Source organism: Heloderma suspectum, chromosome 2, assembly GCF_057233095.1.
Source record: "Heloderma suspectum isolate Gila_16-S chromosome 2, 16-S_ref, whole genome shotgun sequence".
NCBI lineage: Eukaryota > Metazoa > Chordata > Lepidosauria > Squamata > Helodermatidae > Heloderma > Heloderma suspectum.
In genome coordinates this window covers 141,124,201-141,147,763 of record NC_139459.1, presented here as the reverse complement: position 1 = coordinate 141,147,763, position 23,563 = coordinate 141,124,201, and the positions used below count along the sequence as shown (strand labels likewise).

General features: G+C 42.7%; 1 protein-coding gene across 5 annotated transcripts in view; it reads left to right on the top strand.

Annotated features, from left to right (window-relative positions):
- The window catches only part of POLR2B (RNA polymerase II subunit B), a 37,054-nt gene that overhangs the window by 1,455 nt on the left and 12,036 nt on the right, over window positions 1-23,563 (top strand). For 4 of the 5 annotated variants that reach the window (XM_084835070.1, XM_084835067.1, XM_084835068.1 and 1 more), the window contains exons 3-21: window positions 4,122-4,272; window positions 4,960-5,072; window positions 5,269-5,488; window positions 6,474-6,632; window positions 8,712-8,876; window positions 9,097-9,293; window positions 11,289-11,408; window positions 12,218-12,404; window positions 13,338-13,481; window positions 14,208-14,347; window positions 14,434-14,545; window positions 15,044-15,198; window positions 17,422-17,620; window positions 17,743-17,911; window positions 19,360-19,456; window positions 20,700-20,791; window positions 21,600-21,850; window positions 21,940-22,029; window positions 23,012-23,119. In XM_084835070.1, coding sequence (XP_084691196.1) covers window positions 4,186-4,272; window positions 4,960-5,072; window positions 5,269-5,488; window positions 6,474-6,632; window positions 8,712-8,876; window positions 9,097-9,293; window positions 11,289-11,408; window positions 12,218-12,404; window positions 13,338-13,481; window positions 14,208-14,347; window positions 14,434-14,545; window positions 15,044-15,198; window positions 17,422-17,620; window positions 17,743-17,911; window positions 19,360-19,456; window positions 20,700-20,791; window positions 21,600-21,850; window positions 21,940-22,029; window positions 23,012-23,119 — 2,805 coding nt within the window. In that variant the 5' untranslated portion in view covers window positions 4,122-4,185. Of the gene's footprint in view, window positions 1-2,551; window positions 2,630-4,121; window positions 4,273-4,959; window positions 5,073-5,268; window positions 5,489-6,473; window positions 6,633-8,711; window positions 8,877-9,096; window positions 9,294-11,288; window positions 11,409-12,217; window positions 12,405-13,337; window positions 13,482-14,207; window positions 14,348-14,433; window positions 14,546-15,043; window positions 15,199-17,421; window positions 17,621-17,742; window positions 17,912-19,359; window positions 19,457-20,699; window positions 20,792-21,599; window positions 21,851-21,939; window positions 22,030-23,011; window positions 23,120-23,563 lie in introns of those variants that run through there. The other variant, XM_084835069.1, reaches the window with a different exon arrangement.

Sequence of the window (23,563 nt, the reverse complement as noted above, 5' to 3'; positions counted from 1 at the left end):
GGGTACAATCTCAAAAATGATAGAATGATCTCAGGACAAATCCAAGGCAAACCATTCAACATCACAGTAATTCAAGTCTATGCCCCAACCACTGATGCCGAAGAAGCTGAGGTTGATCTGTTCTATGAAGACCTACAACACCTTCTACAACTAACACCAAAAAGAGATGTGCTCTTCATCATAGGGGACTGGAATGCTAAAGTAGGAAGTCAAGAAATCACCGGGATAACAGGCAAGCATGGCCTTGGTGTACAAAATGAAGCAGGACAAAGGCTAATAGAGTTTTGCCAAGAGAACACGCTGATCATAGCAAACACTCTTTTCCAACAGCACAAGAGGTGACTCTACACATGGACATCACCAGATGGTCAATATCGAAATCAGATTGATTATGTCCTTTGCAGCCAAAGATGGAGAAGCTCTATACAGTCAGTCAAAACAAGACCTGGAGCTGACTGTGGCTCATATCATGAGCTTCTTGTTGCAAAATTTCGGCTGAAATTGAAGAACGTAGGGAAAACCACTAAACCATTCAGGTATGACCCTAAATCATATCCCTTATGAATATACAGTGGAGGTGAGGAATAGATTTAAGGGATTAGACCTGATAGAGTGCCTGAGGAACTATGGACGGATGTCCGTAACATTGTTCAGGAGGCAGCAACTAAATCCATCCCAAAGAAAAAGAAATGCAAGCAAGCCAAGTGGCTGTCTGATGAGGCTTTACAAGTAGCTGAGGAAAGAAGGGAAGCGAAAAGCAAGGGAGAAAGGCGAAGATATATCCAAGTGAATGCAGAGTTCCAGAGAATAGCAAGGAGAGACAAGAAGGCCTTCATAAATGAACAATGCAAAGAAATCGAAGAAAACAATAGAATGGGAAAGACTAGAGATCTCTTCAAGAAAATCGGAGATCTCAAGGGAACGTTTTGTGCAAAGACGGGCATGATAAAGGACAAAGAAGGCAGGGACCTAACAGAAGCAGATGAGATTAAGAAGAGGTGGAAAGAATACACAGGAGAATTATACAGGAAAGATCTTAATGTCCCTGATAGCCATGATAGTGCGGTCACGGAACTTGAGCCGGACATCCTAGAGAGTCAAGTCAAGTGGGCCTTAGGAAGCATTACTAACAACAAAGCTAGCGGAGATGACAGTATTCCAGCTGAGCTATTTAAAATCCTAAAAGATGATGCTGTTAAAGTGCAGCACTCAATATGCCAACAAATTTGGAACACTCAACAATGGCCACAAGACTGGAAAAGGTCAGTTTACATTCCAGTTCCAAAGAAGGGCAACGCCAAAGAGTGTTCAAACTACCGCACAATTGCGCTCACATGCCAGCAAGGTTATGCTCAAAATCCTACAAGCTAGGCTTCAGCAGTATATGAACCGAGAACTACCGGAAGTACAAGCTGGGTTTCGAAGAGGCAGAGAGGAACTAGAGATCAAATCGCCAACATTCGCTGTATCATGGAGAAAGCAAGAGAATTCCAGAAAAACGTCTATTTCTGCTTCATTGACTACGCTAAAGCCTTTGATTGTGTGGATCACAACAAACTGTGGCAAATTCTGAAAGAGATGGGGGTACCAGACCACCTTACCTGTCTCCTGAGAAACCTGTACGAGGATCAAGAAGCAACAGCAAGAACCGGACATGGATCAACCGATTGGTTCAAAATTGGGAAAGGAGTATGACAAGGCTGTATATTGTCGCCCTGCTTACTTAACTTACATGCAGAGTACATCGTGAGAAACGCCGGGTTGGATGAATCATAGGTCGGAATTAAGATTGCCAGGAGAATTATCAACAACCTCAGATACGCAGACGATACCACCCTAATGGCAGAAAGCGAAGAGAATCTAAAGAGCCTCTTGCTGAGGGTGAAAGAGGAGAGTGCAAAAGCTGGTTTGAAACTCAGCATCAAAAAAACGAAGATCATGGCATCTGGCCCTATCACATCCTGGCATATAGAAGGGGACGAAATGGAAGCAGTGACAGATTTTATTTTCTTGGGCTCCAAGATCACAGCAGACGGTGACTGTAGCCATGAAATTAAAAGACGCTTGCTCCTTGGGAGGAAAGCTGTGGCAAACCTAGACAGCATAATAAGAAGCAGAGACATCACCTTGCCAACAAAGGTCTGTATAATCAAGCTATGGTTTTCCCAGTAGTAATGTATGGCTGTGAGAGCTGGACTATAAGGAAGGCTGAGTGCAGAAGAATTGATGCTTTCGAACTGTGGTGCTGGAGAAGACTCTTACAAGTCCCCTGGACTGCAAGGAGATCAAATCAGTCAAATCCTAAAGGAAATCAACCCTGAGTGCTCATTGGAAGGACAGATACTGAAGCTGAAGCTCAAATATTTTGGCCACCTAATGCGAAGAGAAAACTCCCTGGAAAAGACCCTGATACTGGGAAAGATTGAAGGCAAAAGGAGAAGGGGACGGCAGAGGATGAGATGGCTAGATACCATCACCGATGCAATGAATATGAACTTGAGCACACTCCGCGAGAGAGCAGAGGACAGTAAGGCCTGGCGTGCTATGGTCCATGGGGTCACGAAGAGTCGGACACGACTTAACGACTGAACAACAACAATGGATATTCAATAATCACAACAAATTGAAGGTAAACCTTCCTGTAGTTCCATTAAAATAATGCATTTCAATTTAACAAAGAATAATATCACCAAGGAACATAGTGACCAATTTACTATTGATCCATGCCTCTTAATTACGAACAAATTATATCAAGATTTTCAAACACAGGAAGATGATGAACATGATGAAAACCACCAGCGTAACTTTCAGAAATGCTGCCCACAGAAACAAATGAAGCGTATTTTATTTATTCAATACTTACTGTATTTCTGTACCACCTTTATGCATTGCTTTATGCAATGAATATGGACTTGAGCACACTCCGGGAGAGAGCGCAGGACAGGAAGGCCTGATGTGCTATGATCCATGAGGTCACGAAGAGTCGGACACGACTGAACGACTGAACAACAATGTTTACTCAAAACTAAGTCACACTAAGTTCAGTAGGAATTAATTCTGAGTGGATGTTCCTAGGATTGCAGCTTTAAAATGCTTAACCTGGGCTGTGTACATTGTTTCTAATCCTAGTATTGTCTGTATGAATTAGATGGAGATAATAGGGTAGCATACAGTATTATGACATTTTAAGACTGCGAATATAAAGCAGTGGTTTCCAAATGATTATGCTCATGAGAGACTTGCATTTTAGAATAATTTAGTTATACTGTGACACCGCAGTCTGTATGCTGCTCAAAATGACACAAATGCCTAGAATTACTGTATTCTGTTATCTAAAAATCACTTCAACACTAGACCTAGTATGAAAGGTTAGCCTTTCACTGTACACGTGATGCAAATGCTTCTGTACTCAATTTCAGATGCTTGTAGCAGGACTCATAAGATTAACAGCTGAATCTCCTCAATGGTTTTGCACCTCTGCATGGTCACTTCTTTAAATTCATTACCATGACTCTGTGTTCTAGTACATTTTCCCCCATCATGTTTTTACTAAGAGCTGGTGTGTCTATACCCCTTGATCCTTATCTACTGGTGAGACGCCACTGCTTACTTGCCGCATGGTATGAATGGGCAAGAGTCACTTGGACAGGGATTCCATATCTGTAAGTGTAGTTCTTCAAGTGGGCCAGGCTGGTCATATTCGTCTCCCCTCCATCATTTGGCTTGTTCCACTAGAAGCACTTGAGGAGAAAAATCAGACTTTCTCAGAGCTCAGCAGTTGAGTGTGGAGTGAAGAAATGTAGATGGCAATTGCCATCTTAGAAGATGCATTCCCCCTTCTGTCTTATACAGGAGGGAATGTTTCTTCTCAGATTATACATGCTATGATACACATGTGAATCTAAAAATGATGATAGTGTGCTTTTTACTTTGGAACTCTTGGTTTTACTCATACGCAGATTCAATCAATTGTTCAATGTCTGAATTTTGGTCAATCAGATGACGTGATAAACTTAGTACTTAGTGATAAACTTTGAAGTAACTGTATTTTGAATACATTAATATTATAGTTTGCATTGGTAATTCTTATTATTTAACTGCCTCTAAACTATTTCCCAAAGCTCCTATTTTGATGAAAAAGGCCTGGTCCGACAGCAGCTGGATTCTTTTGATGAGTTCATTCAGATGTCTGTGCAGAGAATTGTTGAAGATGCCCCACCAATTGATCTACAAGCAGAAGCTCAACATGCTACAGGAGAAGTGGAAGAGCCGGTAAGAGGCAGTCTTACCATCTTGTATTTTGTTCTAAGTAAGGTGCAAGTTTTGCTTATGCTCAAGTCATATAAATGTGCACTTTGCTAATAGGGGATGTATGTACTCTGTACTAAAAAAAAAATTAAGTTCAGTGCCCAAGTAATCCAAATCCTGTACTAAGCAAAGGTGAATTCTGCTGTCTATATAAATTATGCAAATTGAACATAACTTTGTTCTTTTATTTTATAATAAAATAATTTGTCTTTTGCATACTTCTGCAGCTTTGTTATTTTTGCACGATTCTGATTTTGCTAATTATGGAGGGTATGCCATGCAAGGCACTGAAGTTCATTTATTTGCTTATAATATTTATACCCTATGTTTCCATTTAAAAAGCCAGCCAAGGTTGCTTACAACATGTAAATCAGTTGCAAAAAACAAGCAATATAAAAATAGCAATAAAAAACTGACTAACCAAATAAACAGTCGATAATCATGAGGGTTAGAAACTTTTTAAAACAAAAGGTGATATTCTCACTGAATTCTGCATTCATCACCATGATTGTGATTTTGCTGCACTTTTACAGCATTTTGGTATGCACCTTGTCTTGCTCATAACCAAGAAATAAAATGAGGATGTTTGAAGAAGCATCCAGTTCTCATATAAAATGTTTAATTGAAGCCATACGTTTCTATTATTTTCAGCCCCGATATCTTTTGAAATTTGAACAAATTTATCTGTCCAAGCCTACACATTGGGAAAGAGATGGTGCCCCTTCACCTATGATGCCAAATGAAGCCAGGCTGAGAAACCTTACGTAAGAAATATCTACTTCTATCATTAACAATATTATATGGTGAAACCTCACTTCTGAAGTACAACGTAGTAGTACAAAAGACCCTGGGTTGTATTGATATTGTTTAAATTGCCAAATTACCTGGGTTATACTTGTTTAATATTTAATTAAAACTTTAATTATTCCTGTGAAACGCATGTTAATTTCTCTTCCAAAGGTATTCTGCACCATTATATGTGGACATAACTAAGACAGTTATTAAGGAAGGAGAGGACCAGTTGCAGACACAGCATCAGAAAACGTTCATAGGAAAAATTCCTATCATGCTGCGATCTACGTATTGCCTACTAAATGGCTTAACTGACCGTGATCTTTGTGAACTGAATGAGTGCCCCCTTGACCCTGGTGGCTATTTCATTATTAATGGATCAGAAAAGGTAAGGGTTAGGAATTCTCAGGAAGAAATAATTTATGCAGAAGTGTTCGTGTGTTTGCTACATGGTGTTTTTAGTCTGTTTAGTATGCCTATCTTCACTGTTAATGTTACATCACACTAATTAAAGGATGTGCACCGTGCTAATGACGGATGTATCTACTCTGTGCTAAAAAAAACCCTAAGAAAGAAGTCTCACAATTCTCCCTACTTTCCACCAGTCAGTGGTCCAAGACACTGGGTTGTTCCTTCAAGGTTTCTGAGATGGTATAATTTGTGAGGATGGGGTGGGTTTTTCACAACCATTTTATGCTTATAACAAATCTGGGAGGGAAGCTAGGCTAGGCTGGAAGAAAGTGGTTATCCCCATAGGATTGCTCTCTTAGACAGACATCTGCCTCCGAACTTGGAGGCAACTGCCTATCGAATGCAGGGTGGGAGGAGCGTGTCTCCTCCGCACTCCAGCCACCCTGCGTTCGCGGTTAGACAGCCGATTTGAGCTGTTTATCCGCAGCACCTCGGAGCATGGGGTGGGGTGACCAGATGATACATAGGAAGCGTTGTACTGGCACTTCTGAGCTCCCTGCCCCCAGGAATGCCCCGATTCCCCCGCTCCGCACTGCTCTTCCAAGCACGGAACGCGGGGCTGATCAACGCTGCCTACAAGATGGTGGGGGAGGGGGCGGAGGGTGGTTCTCCAAGAACTGACCAATCCTATGGCTGTCTAGCCGCCAAAGGATTGCGCCCTAAGGTACGCAGTGACTGCTTCATTGCAGAGTGTAGATTTTAACCCAGGCCTCCTTGTGCAAGTATTGACCTTGATTAACACTTGCTCTACCATAATGCCTTCCACTAGTCTCCAGCTCAGAGATCTCTAATGACGCGTTTGCCATATTTTAGAAGAACTGTGATCATAAATGTGTTTAACATTATAAAAATGAACTCTAAAACAAACGTCCCCTTTATGCTTGCTTATATTCCCTAAACAGGTTCTGATTGCTCAGGAGAAGATGGCTACAAACACCGTGTATGTGTTTGCAAAGAAAGATTCTAAATATGCATACACAGGAGAGTGTCGTTCTTGCCTGGAGAATTCTTCTCGGCCAACAAGTACTATATGGGTTAGCATGCTGGCCAGAGGTGGGCAGGTGAGCATTTTTAAATAAATGGCTAAAATCTGAGGATTGGTAGAGGGTAAGAAGACCTACGCAATTGTAAAGCTATCAGTGAGTGCCTTTCTTCCTCCCTCCCTTCCTGTATTGTATGTCCTGATTTGGGAGGGTAATGGTTTTCCTCCCAGTCAATCCAGTATTAGCACCAATGCCCCTCTGAACTGGTTGGGGGGGGGTGCGTGCATGTGGGGGGGGGGAGTTTGCTAATTTTCTAAACTTGGCTGGCTGTTTTTTATATCTTGTATTTTTTATATACAGTTTGTTGAGCTTGGGAAAGGCAGTAAATTATAAATATTTTAAATAAATAAATCATAAATACTCTGCTTTGAAAAAATACCTTTGATGAACGTTATATGAACGTTAAAATATTTTAAAATGGGCTGTGGGGCAATAATTTTCATAGGTTTCTTGATTCTCTATGGCTCCTTCATATAACTTTAATCAGTCTGTGTACTAGTGTACGCTCTCGCCTTTACGCCTCTCTTCTCTCCCGCCCCCCACCCCAATTGTGAGCTTTGCCAGTTAAGCCATTTCAGAGGGAGAAGGGAGGTTCAGTAGTGGTGGGGCTCCTTCTCTGCCTTGGGATTATTAATGTATGGAGATAAGCATTTACGTTTTTGTAAACCTTTTGGGCCAGTTTTCATGATTAAAACAAGCCACGGTGGCTTATTTAAATTGCAGCACATGCAAAATGTGATTTCTATAAATCATCGCCCATGTTTAGCTTGTTTTGCCATTTGAACTTGGGTGGCTTGTTGGAGGGGGAAACAACTCTCCAATAATCCATGGGTTGCTGTAAGGTTATTGGAGGTTTGTTTTCCCCTCCAACAAGCCCTGTTATCCAGGCTTAGATAACGCGACACGCTGTGCATGGGTCGTGATTATGGAAATTTAAAACCCTTTAAAACTCTATATGGTTCCAGCCCAGCCTATCTTAAGGAGCGCCTTCAGCAGCACCAGACAGGCCGCTTAACAAGATCAGCCTCTGATGGCCTTCTGTCTGTCCCATCAGCCAGGACAGCTAGACTGGTGGGGACGAGGGAGAGGGCCTTTTCTGTGGTGGCCCCCACTCTGTGGAACTTCCTCCCTAGGGAACTCCTTCATGCCCCCTCTTTAATGAGCTTCCGTCGTGCATTAAAAATGTGGTTGTTCAGGCAGGCATTTGGGGTGGGTTAGGGTATTTTAGGAAATGTTTTTGTTGTAGAATTTTATTGTTTTAAACTGTTTTATTGTATGTTGTACATCGCCCAGAGTGGCTGGGTGACCAGCCAGATGGGCGATTAATAAATTTAATAATAAAAAGAAATAAATTGCGCCCAACATGATTTAAATTATTTAAGCTACCATGACTTATTTTGATCGTGCAACCCAAGTCACTGATTTACAGTCCAATCCTAACCATGCTGACTCAGAATTAAATGGCATTTAAATTGATGGGACTTTCAGAGTAAACATTGTTAGAGTTGGGTTCTTTATGGGAAAAGTCTGAGTTACTTGTAACAAGAACTTTATCAGATCCATTAATCCATCTCAGAGTACTTTGTATATAGAATCAAATTTGTAAGAGAAAGTTCTGTAATGTTTGTACAGTCCTTGCACATGCCCAATGGCATTTTTTACTCCTTTTTCATCCTTAAGAAAATGACTTTTTAACTCTTCATGCAGCAGCAGCATAAACTCCTTTTGAAATCCCTCTTAGTTTCAAAAACATTTTTTCCTGCAGCATCAGGAGCTGCAGTGCAAGAAACAGAAGTCTGAAGCCCCCTTGTGTTCACAGAACTAGTTGAGTGGTTCTTTGGATCTTGACCCAAATATTTAGCCTGAATTAGACCCAAATATCATAATTCTGAAAGATGAGTTGGAAACTATGTAAATGTAATATCATAGCAATTGCTTCTCCTGAGATCCTTGGAGTAAAGATTTGTTTTGAAAAGTTATCTAACTAGAACATGTGGGATATAATATTTGCTTAAAATAACAATATAGTTAAAATGAATAAACTCATATGTGCTACTTAAAGGCAAATGTGTTGAAATTTTGTTTTCTTATCTTTAGGGTGCAAAGAAGAGTGCCATAGGTCAGCGCATTGTGGCAACATTGCCATATATCAAGCAGGAAGTGCCCATCATTATTGTCTTCCGTGCATTAGGGTTTGTCTCTGACAGAGACATATTGGAGCATATAATTTATGACTTTGAAGATCCTGAGATGATGGAAATGGTAATGTGCATTGACTTTGTGTTGATTCATGACTTAGAACAATATATATTTTTAGAAATGTTTTTCTTGTATGACGAAACCCAAATGCAAAACTGGTTGCAGGCTATTTCACTTTTAGAAGACCAGTTATGTGTATATGTTCATTTCCAATATCTAACTTCTAAACTTTGCAGGAAGCTCCTCAAGCTGATAATGCCATTTTTTATTTTATATGTGATAGGTTAAACCTTCTTTGGATGAAGCATTCGTCATCCAGGAACAGAATGTTGCATTGAACTTCATTGGCTCAAGGGGTGCAAAGCCTGGAGTCACTAAAGAGAAAAGAATAAAGTATGCAAAAGAAGTTTTGCAGAAAGAGATGCTTCCACATGTTGGTGTCAGCGACTTCTGTGAAACCAAAAAGGCTTATTTTCTTGGGTATGTAAAGACAAATAATACTGTACATGTGGAAATGTATTTGTCCATGAGTTAGATTAGTGTTAAAATGTGAAGCCAGAAGCCTGTAGAAACATTCATTTAAAAATGCAGCTTGCAGGGGAATATTTAGAAGTATAGGGGATCCCAACAATTTATTTATAAAATGCACTGGCTTATTTTCCAGTACCTTCGCACAGTGATGTAATTGCACAATATAAGAAAAATCCCACTTTTAGACCAGGTTCAGACTATCAGCAGGGGAAACAATAGAGTGTCGATTGTTTTCCTCTCCCCCACATGTGCTGGTTGCACAACTGGGATTACCCAAATTACTCACACCACATTGTTCGACCCCCATCTGTGGTGCGGGCATAGTTCATTTTCACCCACCCTACAACCCATGGCTTGCAGTATGGGTTGTGGGGTGGGTGAAAATGAACAATGCACACCCCGGGTTCAGACTACATGGCAACTTACAACACAATGTGAGTAATTAGGGTAACCCCAGTTGCGTGACTGGGGGCAGGAAAAACAATTGATGTTGCACTGTTTCCCCCACTGATCATCTGAAATCGCTCTTAGTCTCTTAGGGAGCAATTCTGTGGCCACTAGACACTGTCTAGAGGGCCATAGGATATGCTCATTTCTGGGAACCAACCTCCTCGGAAGAGGAGCACGGAGCGACTGAAAAGGGGTGTTCTGGGGGTGTTCCGAGGTGGGGAGAGCAGAGATGCGCATATGACACATCCAACGTGTCATACGGCAGCTTCCTCTCCTGGTTCCCCCCCCCCCCCCCGGTCGCTAGACAGCCGAAAACAGCTGTCTAGCAAAAAAATAGCAAGGCAGGAGAGGCGCGGAGGAAACAATCCCCCCGTGCCTCTCCTGCCTTGCTTTGGTTAGGCGGTTGCCTCCGTGGTTGGATGCGGCCCCCTATCTTGATAGGATTGCGCCCTTAGAAAGGAAAACTGACTTTCCCCTCCCTAAATGTTAATCCAGTAGTCCAAGTGACCAAGCTTATTCCAGGCAAGCAATATTGTTTTAGTCTTTTATTTATCTTTACACATTTCTGCCACTCTGTAATTGCAAACAACATTTTGAAAACATGTGCCAGAAGCAGTGTTTCCCAATATGCTTAATTAGGACATAATATTACTGTACAATAGTAGGAGCCCCAGGGAGAATATCCATCAGTGTAGGTGCAAGGAAGGTTGCAGTCCTGTAGCCAGAGAAGCCACCATCCTACCCCAGCATAAGTTTTAGTCTGGCAAAGGAGCTTGATGAATGTGGAAAAATGACTTGTTCTGGCTAAGTTACAGGGGGGAATCTTCCTCTATCTGCTGACAGAGATGAGGCAAATAGGGTCAGGGATTGGCAGGTATAGGCTGGAAGTAGCAGTGATACCAGAGTCAAAAAGGGCTAAGTAGGTTGCTGGTCATATGAGGGATAGAAACAGAGGGCAGTATCCAATGGAGCCTTATGCAGGTGGCCCAAGACCGCTGGCCTTGGTGTGTATGCGGCTGGCTCTGCTGGCAGCGTGTGCGCAGCCCCTACCGCCAGTGGTCACAATGTAGCACTTCCAGGGACAAGTGCCGCAACAAGCGGAAATGCTCATTTCTGGAAGGGGCACAGCCTGCCCCTTCCAGAAACGAGTCCGCTCATTGTGGCGCTTGCCTCCAGAAGTGCTACATCGCAGCTACCGACAGTAGGGGCCACACATGTACCGGGGCCAGCGGGCTTGGGCCACCAGCACAATGGTTCCCTTGGACACTGCCCAGAGGCTGGAAAGTGGCCTTCTAAACGTGTGACTGGGATTGTGCTATATTAGAACTAGGGGGCTTTTGATAGCAGCAGCATTCCGTGTAACGTAATGGCATAAATGCTCAGAGAGCTTTGTTTAGAATATTTGCCTTCATTTGGGATATTTTTGCTGATCCATACATGTAGTAGAAATCTGAATGTCCAACTGCCTTTAAACAAGCTGCCTCTGTTTGTTAGGTACATGGTTCATAGGTTACTGCTGGCAGCCTTGGGGAGAAGAGAGCTCGATGACAGAGATCACTATGGCAACAAGCGGCTGGACCTTGCAGGGCCATTACTTGCTTTCCTGTTCAGAGGGTGAGTGCAACAAGTTGCTATAGTTCCCTAATTGTGGTCGACACTGGCTTGGATCCTGAGAAGCACCAGCAGAAGGGGATGAGAAGAAGGTGACTTTCCTGGCTCCTCCTCCCCCTGGCAAACCCCTTCCCCCAATGCATAGCAAAAATCAGGTGGGACGAGGAGAGCATCATGCCTAAACTACTTGGCTGATTTAACATAGTTTATGTTAATGAATACGTAGGTGAAGGTTAAGCCTCTTCTGATACTTCTGAGTTCCTGGTAGTGTGGTTGCAGGGCCTGTTGGCTTTGCGCCCAGTGAACTCTCAAACTGTGAGTCTTGGGTTCATGCCTTTTGGTGTTGGAGAAATTATGAAGTGAACTGAGCTGTACCATGATTATCTGAACATCGTGTCACTCTGGATCTCACGTGATTGAATCCTTGCCCCTTGTTTTTAAGGATGAATTGGGTGGTCTGGGAGGTACCATATTCAATTTGTATTTTGTTTACTGTCTGTGGAGGAGAGCCATGAAAGAGCCTCACACTCATACTGGCTGAGAGTTCGTCCTAGAATATCACAGCTGAAGGCTTCATGTGTTTTGTTTTAACTGAAAAGTGTATTTTTATGATACCGAGATTTGTCTTCATTAGTATTGAAGGCTCTTTCTCAGGCTCCAGTCACAATAATTAGTTCAATGTGGTTTAATGCGGCTAGGTTTTTTGTGTGTGGATTTGGGCCTTTATGTTCAATACTTTGCAAGGAGCTTTGTGGTTAAAGATGGAAAGCTGTACTCATCGAAATACTTTTTTTTTTTTTTTACTTCAACAGAATGTTTAAGAACTTGCTGAAAGAAGTTAGAATATATGCACAAAAGTTCATTGACAGAGGGAAAGATTTTAACTTGGAGCTAGCCATCAAAACTAGGATTATATCGGACGGTTTGAAATACTCATTAGCTACAGGGAACTGGGGAGACCAGAAGAAAGCTCATCAGGCCAGAGCTGGAGTATCACAAGTAAGTGTTGGTTGGTCTCATGAAGCTGTATGTTTTTCAGGTAAATATGACATTTGAATTTAAGCTCTCTGACTATGATTTTGTTGGAATCCTGTTACAGAGCTACAACTATCTATTTGGTTTTTTGGTTGTAATCCGCAACAACAGTTCTCCTTGCTTGAGGTCCCCTTTCAGGGGCCTCAGCTTCTCAGCTCTTGGCCCTTCCCCTTCCCTCTGCCAGCAGCTCAGGCCCTCCTGTTCTTAAGCCCTTGTTTCCCCTATCTGAACTGACCTTTCATCCAAACTTTCCTTGGTAGCAGCTGCACGCTGTATCAGTGCTGTGTCGTTTCCTTTCCCCTCAGTAGTTTAAATTAGCATTGTATAATACCACAGAAGTTCAGCCAGTTTAGGGGTGGGCGGGGCACAGGACACAACCAGTTTTTCATCCCATTGGGCAGAGCCCTTAGTTTAATAGAGGCCTAGATTTCCTTAGATGTTCCTTAGATATCTCCATGTTGTAGCTCATAATTGATTTTATTTTTCTTAGTGATGCCCAAGGAATTTGCTCAGAATTTTCCTTTTAATGTTTGTAATTACGATGGAACTGGAGAGTGAACTTACCTGGGCAGTGAGAACTTAATTTAATTGGAGAACTGAAGCATTCTTACATGGGGCTTCCAAGTAGTTCCCATATAAGGAACTAACAGATCTACACTGGCTTAGCTACACCATCAGTTGCTCCCTGGCCATTCACTGGGTCTGGATTGAACCCTGTTACCTTAGTAAAATGTAATGGTCAAGTTACCTCTGATTGATGTTGCAAGTGAATGTATATTAATTGTAAGCTAATTCTAGCTCTAAGTAACTGAATATTTAGTTCTTGATTATATTGACAAAATCTAGATTATATATCTCATGAGTAACTCTAAATGTATTTTGTTTAATCTCTTGAAGGTATTGAACCGTCTCACTTTTGCATCTACACTTTCCCACTTGCGTCGCTTGAATTCCCCCATTGGTAGAGATGGTAAACTAGCAAAGCCCAGGCAACTGCACAACACCTTGTGGGGAATGGTCTGTCCTGCTGAAACTCCAGAGGTAATGCACAGATTGCATTGAAATAAGTGTACAGTGTATGTAAATGTTTCTGTAGCTTGCATCCATATCTTTTTCTCTTTTCAATCACAGTTTGTTTCATTTTTAGACTTCATTAATAAATTTGATAATTTGAAAACAACTGGTTTAGGGAAATGTATACCAGGAAACCCTTTAGTTTCTTGAAAACTTACTGGGGTTCTTCAGTGTGATGATATGTAATGGCAGCTAAGCTTCCATGAAAGATACCTTCCTTGCCCATTGCTATCCTTCCCCTGTAATACTCTGGAGTGCTAAGCAGGTTTTTTCAGTTTAGGCAGGCCCTGGCCAGTACTGCCTGTGAACGTAGTGTATATCCTAGAACAGGGATGAGCAGATGGTAGATCTCCAGATGGAACTTTGGAATTTCCACTCCCAGGAAGCCTCTGCCAGCATAGCCAATGTTCAGGAATGCTGGGAGTTGAAGTTGAAAACATCTAGAGATCTACTTTTTGCCCACCCCTGTCATAGAACACGTCCCAGAATCCTCTGCCTGTCATGGAACCACTGTGTTTGCAGAGTTCCTTAGCAGAAAAGTCAACATGGACATTCCATAAAGGCAGAGGTTTGCAAGCCTTTCCCTAAACAATGTCTTGTCTTAGATAATTTGTGCCTTATGAATCTCAAGAAGTCTGTGCAGGATCTTGAAGAGATACAAATGTGAAAACACGTAATTCCATGTGTTATTAGGGTCATGCCGTGGGGCTTGTGAAGAATCTGGCTCTAATGGCCTACATCTCTGTGGGGTCTCAGCCATCCCCAATTCTGGAATTTTTAGAAGAATGGAGTATGGAAAATCTGGAAGAAATCTCTCCAGCAGCCATTGCAGAGTAAGTATAAAAGGTTGTTGAAATTTGGTTAACTTCCACATAGCTCAATTTGGGACAACATTCTCACAACTTTTTCTTTTCTGAAGTGCCACAAAGATTTTTGTGAATGGTTGCTGGGTTGGAATACACAAGGACCCAGAACAGCTTATGAACACACTGAGGAAGTTGCGGCGTCAGATGGACATCATTGTATCAGAGGTAAATATTGGGTTATAATTCTAGCTCTATGACGTAGAATGCAGTAAATGCAATGTTCATTTAGACAGCTGTCCTATGGCCTCTGGACGAGCATCCCAGGGACCATAGCATGGCTCTGATTCCCCACTCCAGCCTCGGAAGGGGGAATCGGAGATCTGCCCCCTCCCCCCCACAGCTGGTGCAGAGAGAATCGTGTCAGCTATCTCCGCTAGATGGGCTAAAAAGCCTGTCTAGCAAAAACTCAAGATCGCCCCCACCACTCCTCCTGCCCTGCCAGCTTCAGTCTGGCAGGGCACATTGGAAGCTTCGAAGCCTCTGAGTGTGGGGGTTTCTGTACTTGAGGTAAAAATGGTTGATCTTGCCTCACTTGGGCAGAATCCATTTACAAATAACTGGTCAGTTCAAGCACGTTCTGTTGTATGCACTAAAGCTTTGTTAAGAAATTTTGTCAGTCTCTACTTTCACTGTTGTTGCTGAGAGTGGTATTTGCTCATGCAGGTGTCCATGATCAGAGATATCAGGGAGCGAGAAATCCGCATTTATACTGATGCTGGCAGGATTTGCCGCCCACTTCTAATCGTGGAAAAACAAAAGTTGCTGCTGAAGAAGAGGCATATTGACCAACTGAAAGAGCGTGAATATAACAACTACAGGTAGGCAACCCTCCAAACTGTTTCTGTTCCCATTCTTTATTTTGAGGGAACATGCGTAGGTTTCTTTCCTGCTACTCCAGCAGTGTTAGTGGGAAGGTACACTTCACGGTAGAGGAGGCACTTGATGCATCACAAACTGGAAGGACGGCTTGTCAGTGAAAGTGCATTGCCAAATGAGTGCTCCTCTTGCAGACAACTGTGTGCTTCTGTAGTGCGTACAGATGGGAAAGGGCTTAACAATAGTGCTGTGTCATTGGCTGCCTAAGCCAAGATCAGCCCAGTCATATGAGAGGCTGAAGGGCCTGCACTTGGAGTGTGATTTAAGGGAGGACAAACATGTCCTGAACACTTTGCCCTGAGTCTAACCTGAACAGCTTGTCTGTTGCAATGGCAGCAAAGCACCTCTCAAGATGGCATTGGGCATGTCCTGGAGTGACTGACACAAAGCCCACTCAAATAGGTCAGAAGAAACCCAGACAATAATTTCTATTTTCTCAAACCTAACCTTCTCTCAAACCAACACCAGAGGACACCTAAAGGCTACTTGTTAAATGAATGATTCGGGTGACTTTAAGAAAATGTCTATCTGCTTCCACTCCTGCTGCTTTAGGGGAGAGAGCTTATCTTGGAGCAAGGGCATCTACGTTGTATGCAGAAGGTCTTGGGTTCAATCTCTGGCATTTCCAGTTAGGCAGCAGGCAGCAGGTGATGGGGAAGACCTGCTGTGTCCAAGAGCCTGGAGAGCTGTTGCCCTCCAGGGTAGACAATACAGAGCTCAATGAACAAATATTCTCACCTAGTATAAGGCAACTTCCTGTGTTCCTATTTCCTGGTTGTTGCTGTTGTTGTTGTTCAGTCGTGTCCGACTCTTCGTGACCCCATGGACCATAGCACGCCAGGCCTTCCTGTCCTCCGCTCTCTCCCGGAGTGTGCTAAATGTTTGAGTAAATGGCTTGCAGGGAAACTGAATGCAGAAGAAATGGATTTAGGATGGCTCTTGTGCTAATGCCTAATTTGCTACTCAATTTGTTACCTGCTATGCAGCATTTAACTTCATGGGGAGAATTATCAGGCTACACAAGTGGGTTTCAGAAAATGGAGTAGAGGCAGGGTGGGGTGGGGGAACACCTGTGCAAGGTGTCAAGGGAGGGGAGTTCCAGAGAGGAAAAAGATCCTGCACCTGGCAAGACTATTCTCCTAGCAGCAGAGGTTTAGTGTTTCAGCCATCTAAACTGCTGTGTGCTAACCCTGGAAGTTGCCAAGAGGCAGCTTCTGGATACAGTCGCTCCTCTCCTTTCTGTTTCCTTCCCTGGCTGGTTTTAGGGAGGAGCCTGAGATGCCCGGTCCCTGTGTTCCTCTGACAGTGATGTTGGATTAATGCCCACAACTTCTTATGTTCATGGAGCTTTGTGCAAGGGTTCTGTGTACTTGCCTGCCAAAAGAGATAAGAACATAAGAAGAGCCCTGCTGGATCAGACCAAGGGTCTCTCTAGTTCAGTAGTCTGTTCACACAGTAGCCAACCAGCTGCCTGTGGGAAGTCCACAATCAGAACATGAGTGCTATAGAACCCTCCCGTTTGTGTTCCCTAGCAACTGGTTTTGAGAGGCATACTGCCTCTTATAGTGGAGATAGTATATAGCCATCATGACTGGTAGCCATTCATGGCCTTATCCTCCATGAATTTGTCTAATCCCCTTTTAAAGCTAGCCAAACTGGTGTCCATCAGTACATCTTGTGGTAGTAAATTCCATAGTTTAATTATATGCTGTGTGAAGAAAGTGGCTGCCAATGGATTGGAGTACTCAGAAGATAGAGCAAGTTTAGAAAGGGCCCTGAATTTTAAAAGTTTGAGGTTCCCTGGACTCCGCATTCTAATGAGACGAACATAAAAGACAAAGTACTGAGGGGCTGGGTTAAATAAATGAATACAACTGATAAAGGGAGGGGCAAAATATGTGTAGTTTCACCTCAGTATGTTTTATATATCTTATAGTATGTGTACAAAATATGTATTTCCAATCTCCTTCCTTTTTTGTTTTCATGAATCTAAATTATATGCAGCTTCTCAGCACTCCGCTTGAGACACACACAATCTATCAAATTTGTTCTAGGACTTCTGAACAGTTTGCAGCTGCATTAATAAGAACAATTCCAAATGCACAATTCATGCTTGATATCAAATCAGTTTTGGGGACCTAAGATCATGGTGGTGTTTTGTTTAGCTGGCAGGATCTGGTAGCCAGTGGTGTAGTAGAATACATTGACACCCTAGAAGAGGAGACTGTTATGCTGGCTATGACTCCAGATGACTTGCAGGAGAAAGGAGTTGCATACTGTTCAACTTACACGCACTGTGAGATTCACCCATCTATGATCCTAGGAGTCTGTGCATCTATTATCCCATTTCCAGATCACAACCAGGTTTGGAAGATTTTGTTTTATGGCTGGCATAGAAGCTTATAATGTCATATTTTCTTTATGCATATATTTTAAAATGCATGAAGTTTTTTTTCTTCCTAACACTGTTTCTTTTACGTTCATAGTCTCCTAGGAATACATACCAGTCTGCTATGGGCAAGCAGGCTATGGGAGTTTATATCACCAACTTCCATGTTCGTATGGACACACTTGCTCACGTGTTGTATTATCCTCAGAAGCCCCTTGTGACTACACGCTCTATGGAATACTTAAGATTCAGAGAGTTGCCAGCAGGTATGTTTGCAAGTTGCTCATTAGTGTACAGAAACCTGGTCTCCAGGAGGGCTACTCTGACAAGTAAGTCCCAGCCATCACCTCTTAAAGTGTTCTGCAGACAGATCTCTTGGCGCACATACACCATTATCTCCAGACCTCTTTAGTTTGGGGATTGGCCGTAAAGGGGCCTGAGCGCACCTTCAAGGGCCCAAGGCCTCCAGTTATTAGCCTTAGTGTCAGAGCTTCGGTACCAATAGCAAATGCTCACTGGTAAGTTTAATGGGATGCTGTGGGTGAGGTATAGGCACTAATGGCTCGTTTCACTCAACTGGTGTTTTGCTGTTAGCGGTTTTGAGATCTTTAACTTTGGTAGTGGGAGAAAGTTATTAAGCTCTGTGCAATTTTGAATTGCAGCAAGATTAGCTATCAAGAGCGTTTTTCTTTTTGCTTTAATGCAAGATTCGTTTAGTCATCTGTCTCTCAAGCTCCCACTGTATCAGAAATAACAGACACTGAGCAGGTGTGCCTTATACCATAAAACAAGCCTTTATTAAGATAGTTACTTAAACAAATGCATATCAGCAGCCTGTGTAAGTTAGAGAGAAAATGTGTTACATATTCTTAGCTGTGCAGCAGAACATGTCTCTGGTGTGAATAGGTGGATCTTCAGAGTGTATTTTGAAGAACTGGTAGTTTTTCTGTTTCTCAACGTGTTCCTGTCTATCTGTTCTGACACAAGAACTGTGTGACCTTCACGTTTATTCTAGATAGTATGGAATATATCTAAAACATATCTTTGTGATCTGTTACTTAAGTGTGGTGTTTTTGTTTGATATCCAATACATGTGTTGGGTCAGAGTGCTCTTTTGGCATACAACCATAGTGTAGTCATGATTATCAACTGGTATCAGCGTTCCTTAGGTACATTCCTCATGGTAATCTGTCTTCTCTATGCCCATCGTCTGAGCCTTCGTTACTGCTTGTACTTGGGTGTGCACTTTTGTTAAGATATTACTGGTTGTTTCCCAGCATTTAGCAAGCTTAAGGTATTTCTAGAGTTCAAGCTGTGGCCTAATTATCCAGACTAGGAATATGGTTTATTAGGCTCAAGATGGACCATTAAAGGTGAATCATCTCTTAACAAGAGCCCAACCATAGTTGTTCAGTCATTTTTTCTAGTGTGATGAACAGAATACCAGTGTTTGGAGGTGATGGGCAGGAGGAATATTTGAGTTGGGAGAACATGTGATGTTGCAAAGAAACTCCGTGGCAGCTCCACACTGGGATTATAAGGTTCTACTTCAATGGTGATGTTTCCAGGATCTTCCACAAGGGGTCACAGCATGTGTTCATCAAATGATTTCAGTATTACTGCATACATTTGTCCCATTGTAAATATATCCATGCAAGAGTCAGACGGTGTGTGTGTCTGTCATGCCTGATGCATGTTCTTGAATCCCTTATAGGCATCAACTCTATTGTGGCCATAGCTTCATATACTGGTTATAACCAAGAGGACTCTGTCATTATGAACCGTTCTGCTGTTGATAGAGGCTTTTTCAGGTCTGACCTTCTAAACTGTTAACCTTGTATGTGTAATCTTTACAATTAAATTAAAGCATGTTACCTGCTGTCTTGAATTGTGCCCTGCAGCTTCATGCAAAGGAAGTTCATTGTTGTAAGCCAGTGACTTTCAAGCTTTCTCCCTCCTTGACACACTCCTTTGTACTGTGTCTGCCAACCCTGGATGTTGCAGATGGTGTAGTAAGGTATATTCTAGGAGGCACTCTCTGTGCATGCAGGCTGCTGGCTGGGCCTCCTCGATGCAAACTGAGAGTACACCCTAGACAATGGTTAGCTCTCTCCTGCAACTGTATGTTTTAGGGCAGCCTTCTCCAATCTGCTGACATCCAGATGTGTTGAACCAACTCCCATCAACCCCAGCCAGCATGCACAATGGACAGGAGTTCTGGGAGTTGTAGTCCAAAACATCTGGAGGGCACCCGGTTGGGGAAGGCTGTTGTAGGGGAAGATCAGCAATTGCAGACAAGCTGTCTTATCGAAATATTTGTCTGCTGCTACTGCTTTTCCCTGATACACTTCTGAGGAAGCCAGAATGCTCCAGATCACACTTTGAAACCACTGCAGAAGATAAATGAGCTAACTGGAGAGCAAAAGCATGTGAAGATAGTTGATAATGGCTTGGATGGTGATGCATGAGTGGATGTGTACGTAGCCATATGCTGGAGGGGATCTTTCCCTATTATCTGGATAATTCTTTTGGTAGATGAATATAAGCATTGTGACAAAAATGTACGTGCTGCAATTTGAGATCGGTTTTTACTAATGCAGTTGGCCTTCCCAGTTCTCAGCAGACAAGTTGTTCCCATCTCATTGCAGGTAGATGCAAATGGGGCCTTTGGATGTTATTTGTAGCCCCCTGATCAGCAACTAATTTTCCTGAAGGACCTATTTGAGAAGGCAGTAAGGGGTGGTAGGCCAGTGCTGCAACTTCTATCCCCTGAAGTTATTTTGCCATAAATGCCATTTTCTCCATATCTTTTTAGTCTGTTGGTTGATTGTGGGAGTGAATTTGACCCAGGGGCTTTCAGTTGCTGACTCCTAATATGAATACTTAAGCACAGCTCCACTTAATTATTTAAATGTCAACATTGCATCCCATTTTTTCCTGTTTCTTAGCTATACTATATATCAGACATGTTAGCTCATGTCTAATTGTGACATCTGAACTGGAAGAATGCTGTTGGACATGGAGCTAATGGTACTTCCATTTTTCCCTCATCAGATCTGTGTTCTATCGTTCTTACAAAGAGCAGGAGTCCAAGAAAGGAGTCCAAGAAGAAGTGTTTGAGAAACCCACTCGTGAAACATGTCAGGGTAAGAATAAACAAGTTGCCTACCAGCGCATCTTGAGGTCTTGGCCAAAAGGTGGCTGCTCAGTGATAAAACACAGCAAGTTTGACTGCTTTATGCTCTTATAAATTGCAGAGAACATTGTAACTTCCCACTCTGATTCTACACATTAGATGCATTCAGTTCATCACATCTTGGCTTGTCCCATATGCAACTGCTTTGCACAAACCCACAATCAAGCCAGGAGCTCTTCAGTTAAACAGTAGTTTCCCATTATGTCCAAACAGGAAAACAACGGTTAACAGCTTCTGAACAAGCCAGGATATGAAGCCTTCTTGGAACCATGGCTTCAACGGCATGCTAAACCCGTGTTTGTGTTTAAAATTTAACTTAACACAGTCTGGTCAGCAGCACAAGCAGTTGCAGTGGATGTAACAGACCTCTGATTTGATTCTTTCCCATGCATGCATCCATACATATAGATCTGCTGGATCATGGTTACCAAGGACAAGTGCAGAATCAGGATTTGAATTCAAAACCTTCCACAGAATGGCCTTAAGAAATGTGGATGTCTTCAGTACAACCATGTTTATGAACTGTCTTTTCTCGCTTATTTGAAGAGTGGAGAACCTAAATCAGTCTCGCACTATTTTTGACATAGCCTGCCAGTTTCGGGAGCATACCACACATTTCTTCTCAAATTCCAGACGGGAAACACGAACAGGGTTTCCTAAGCCCCTGTTGGGTTGATATGGTTTTGTTCAGCTTGGTGAGTTGCAAGTTGTGCAGGTCTGATTTGGATGCACTCTCCGTTTCTGTTTATTTTCCTCAGGGATGAGGCATGCCATCTATGACAAACTGGACGATGATGGCTTGATTGCACCTGGTGTGCGTGTCTCAGGGGATGATGTCATAATTGGCAAGACAGTAACTTTGCCTGAGAATGAAGATGAACTGGAGAGCACCAATCGCCGTTACACCAAGAGAGATTGCAGCACTTTCTTGCGGACTAGTGAGACTGGCATTGTTGATCAAGTCATGGTTACCTTGAACCAGGAAGGGTACAAGTTTTGCAAAATTCGGGTATGCATAAGAGTTGTGTGATTTTTTAAACACACAAAAAAAGCCAGCATTCTTGAATAGCTTGAGTAACTGTCTTCCCTTATCTCTAGGTACGCTCTGTGAGAATCCCACAAATTGGAGATAAATTTGCCAGCAGACATGGTCAGAAAGGTACCTGTGGTATCCAGTATAGACAAGAGGTAAAAGCCTCCAATTCTGTTTGTTTGATGTAAAGGAGAATCATGCTTAGAAAATTGTATTCAAAGCAACTTATCAGCTTTTACATTATATATTCATTGCCTTTCAAACTCCAGGTGGTGGTCAAACATAACCTTAAAGATAAATAAAACAGTATAAAAATAGTGATAATGCCTTTCAAAATTCCAGCCCCAGCATAATGTCAAAAGTTTGATCTTCGCCAGCCACCTAAAGCTGGCTAATGGGGAGGTTTTGTGGGCCTCTTTGGGGAGGGTGTTTTGTAACTGTAGCACTAGTAAGAAGGCCCCACCCTGAATACTCCACAAGTCAGAAAAGAGCCTTCAGGAAAGTCTGCACAGAAGGAGGCATTCCTGCAGAGACACTGGCCCCTAAACGGCTTAGGCCAGCCTTCCCCAACCTGGTGTGCTCCAGATGTCTTGGACTTCAATTCCAGTCAGCCCCAGCCAGCCTGATCAGTGGTCAGAAATGCTGGGAGTTGTAGATCAAAACATCTGGAGAGCATCAGGTTGAGGAAGGCTGGCCTAAGCTGTTTAGGGGCTTGACAGATATAACCAGCTTCTCTAAAACTGGAGTTGGCAATACACTAGAATCCAGTGAATTGAAATACAAGAATCAATGTAATGCACTTCCTGTGACCAGTCCCTGTTAAACTGCAGAATGTTTAGCTAGCTGAAAACATCTGGATTGCGTTCAAGAACAGCCCCATGTAGAGTGTTTGCAAGTGTAAGAAAAACAGAGTGCATCAAAACAGAATGAGCACACAGCAGGGGAAATTCAAAACTGATCAAATACCTGGTGGAACAAAAGCAGTGTTATGGCCTCCTTAAACCCCCCAGTAACTTGCAGTATAGTATAGAGAAGTAAGGTTGATTAGCCTCAAGTAATCTGTAGTCAAGGTTAGACTTGCTGTTAATTGTTTTGAAGGCAGGCGGTATAACTAGTATCTTTCTTTGCTGTCTTTAGGACATGCCTTTCACCTGTGAAGGCATCACCCCTGATATAATCATCAATCCCCATGCCATCCCTTCGCGTATGACCATTGGTCACTTGATTGAATGTCTGCAAGGGAAGGTAAGAATATGTTGCGGCTTGGAGTTGAGGCACCCCTCCAGCTTGCTCTGCTTGTGAGCTTTGGGGGCATGTGGTTAGCCACTGCTTGCAACAGAATGCTGGACTAGACAGTGCCTTGGCCTGCATCCAGCACAGGCTGTCTTGCTGCTGAGATTTAGTTAGTTTGTCTTTATCTCTTGTTGTAGTCAGGCAGTTTTTATTTTGTGGAAAAAAGCTGCGGGCACAGTCCAGAAAGCTAATCTAAGCAAAGGTAAGGAGCTCAGAGCAGTGTACAAGGTCCATCCTTTCACTTTCATCCTCACAGTAACCCTAGGGTAGGTGATCCACTGAGCTTTCATGCCTGGGTAGGGATTTGAAGTTGAGTCTCCACGGTCTTGGTCCAGCACTTTATCAGCTACACCATGCTGTGTTTTGTGCTGCAATAATGAGGTACTGAAATTCTAT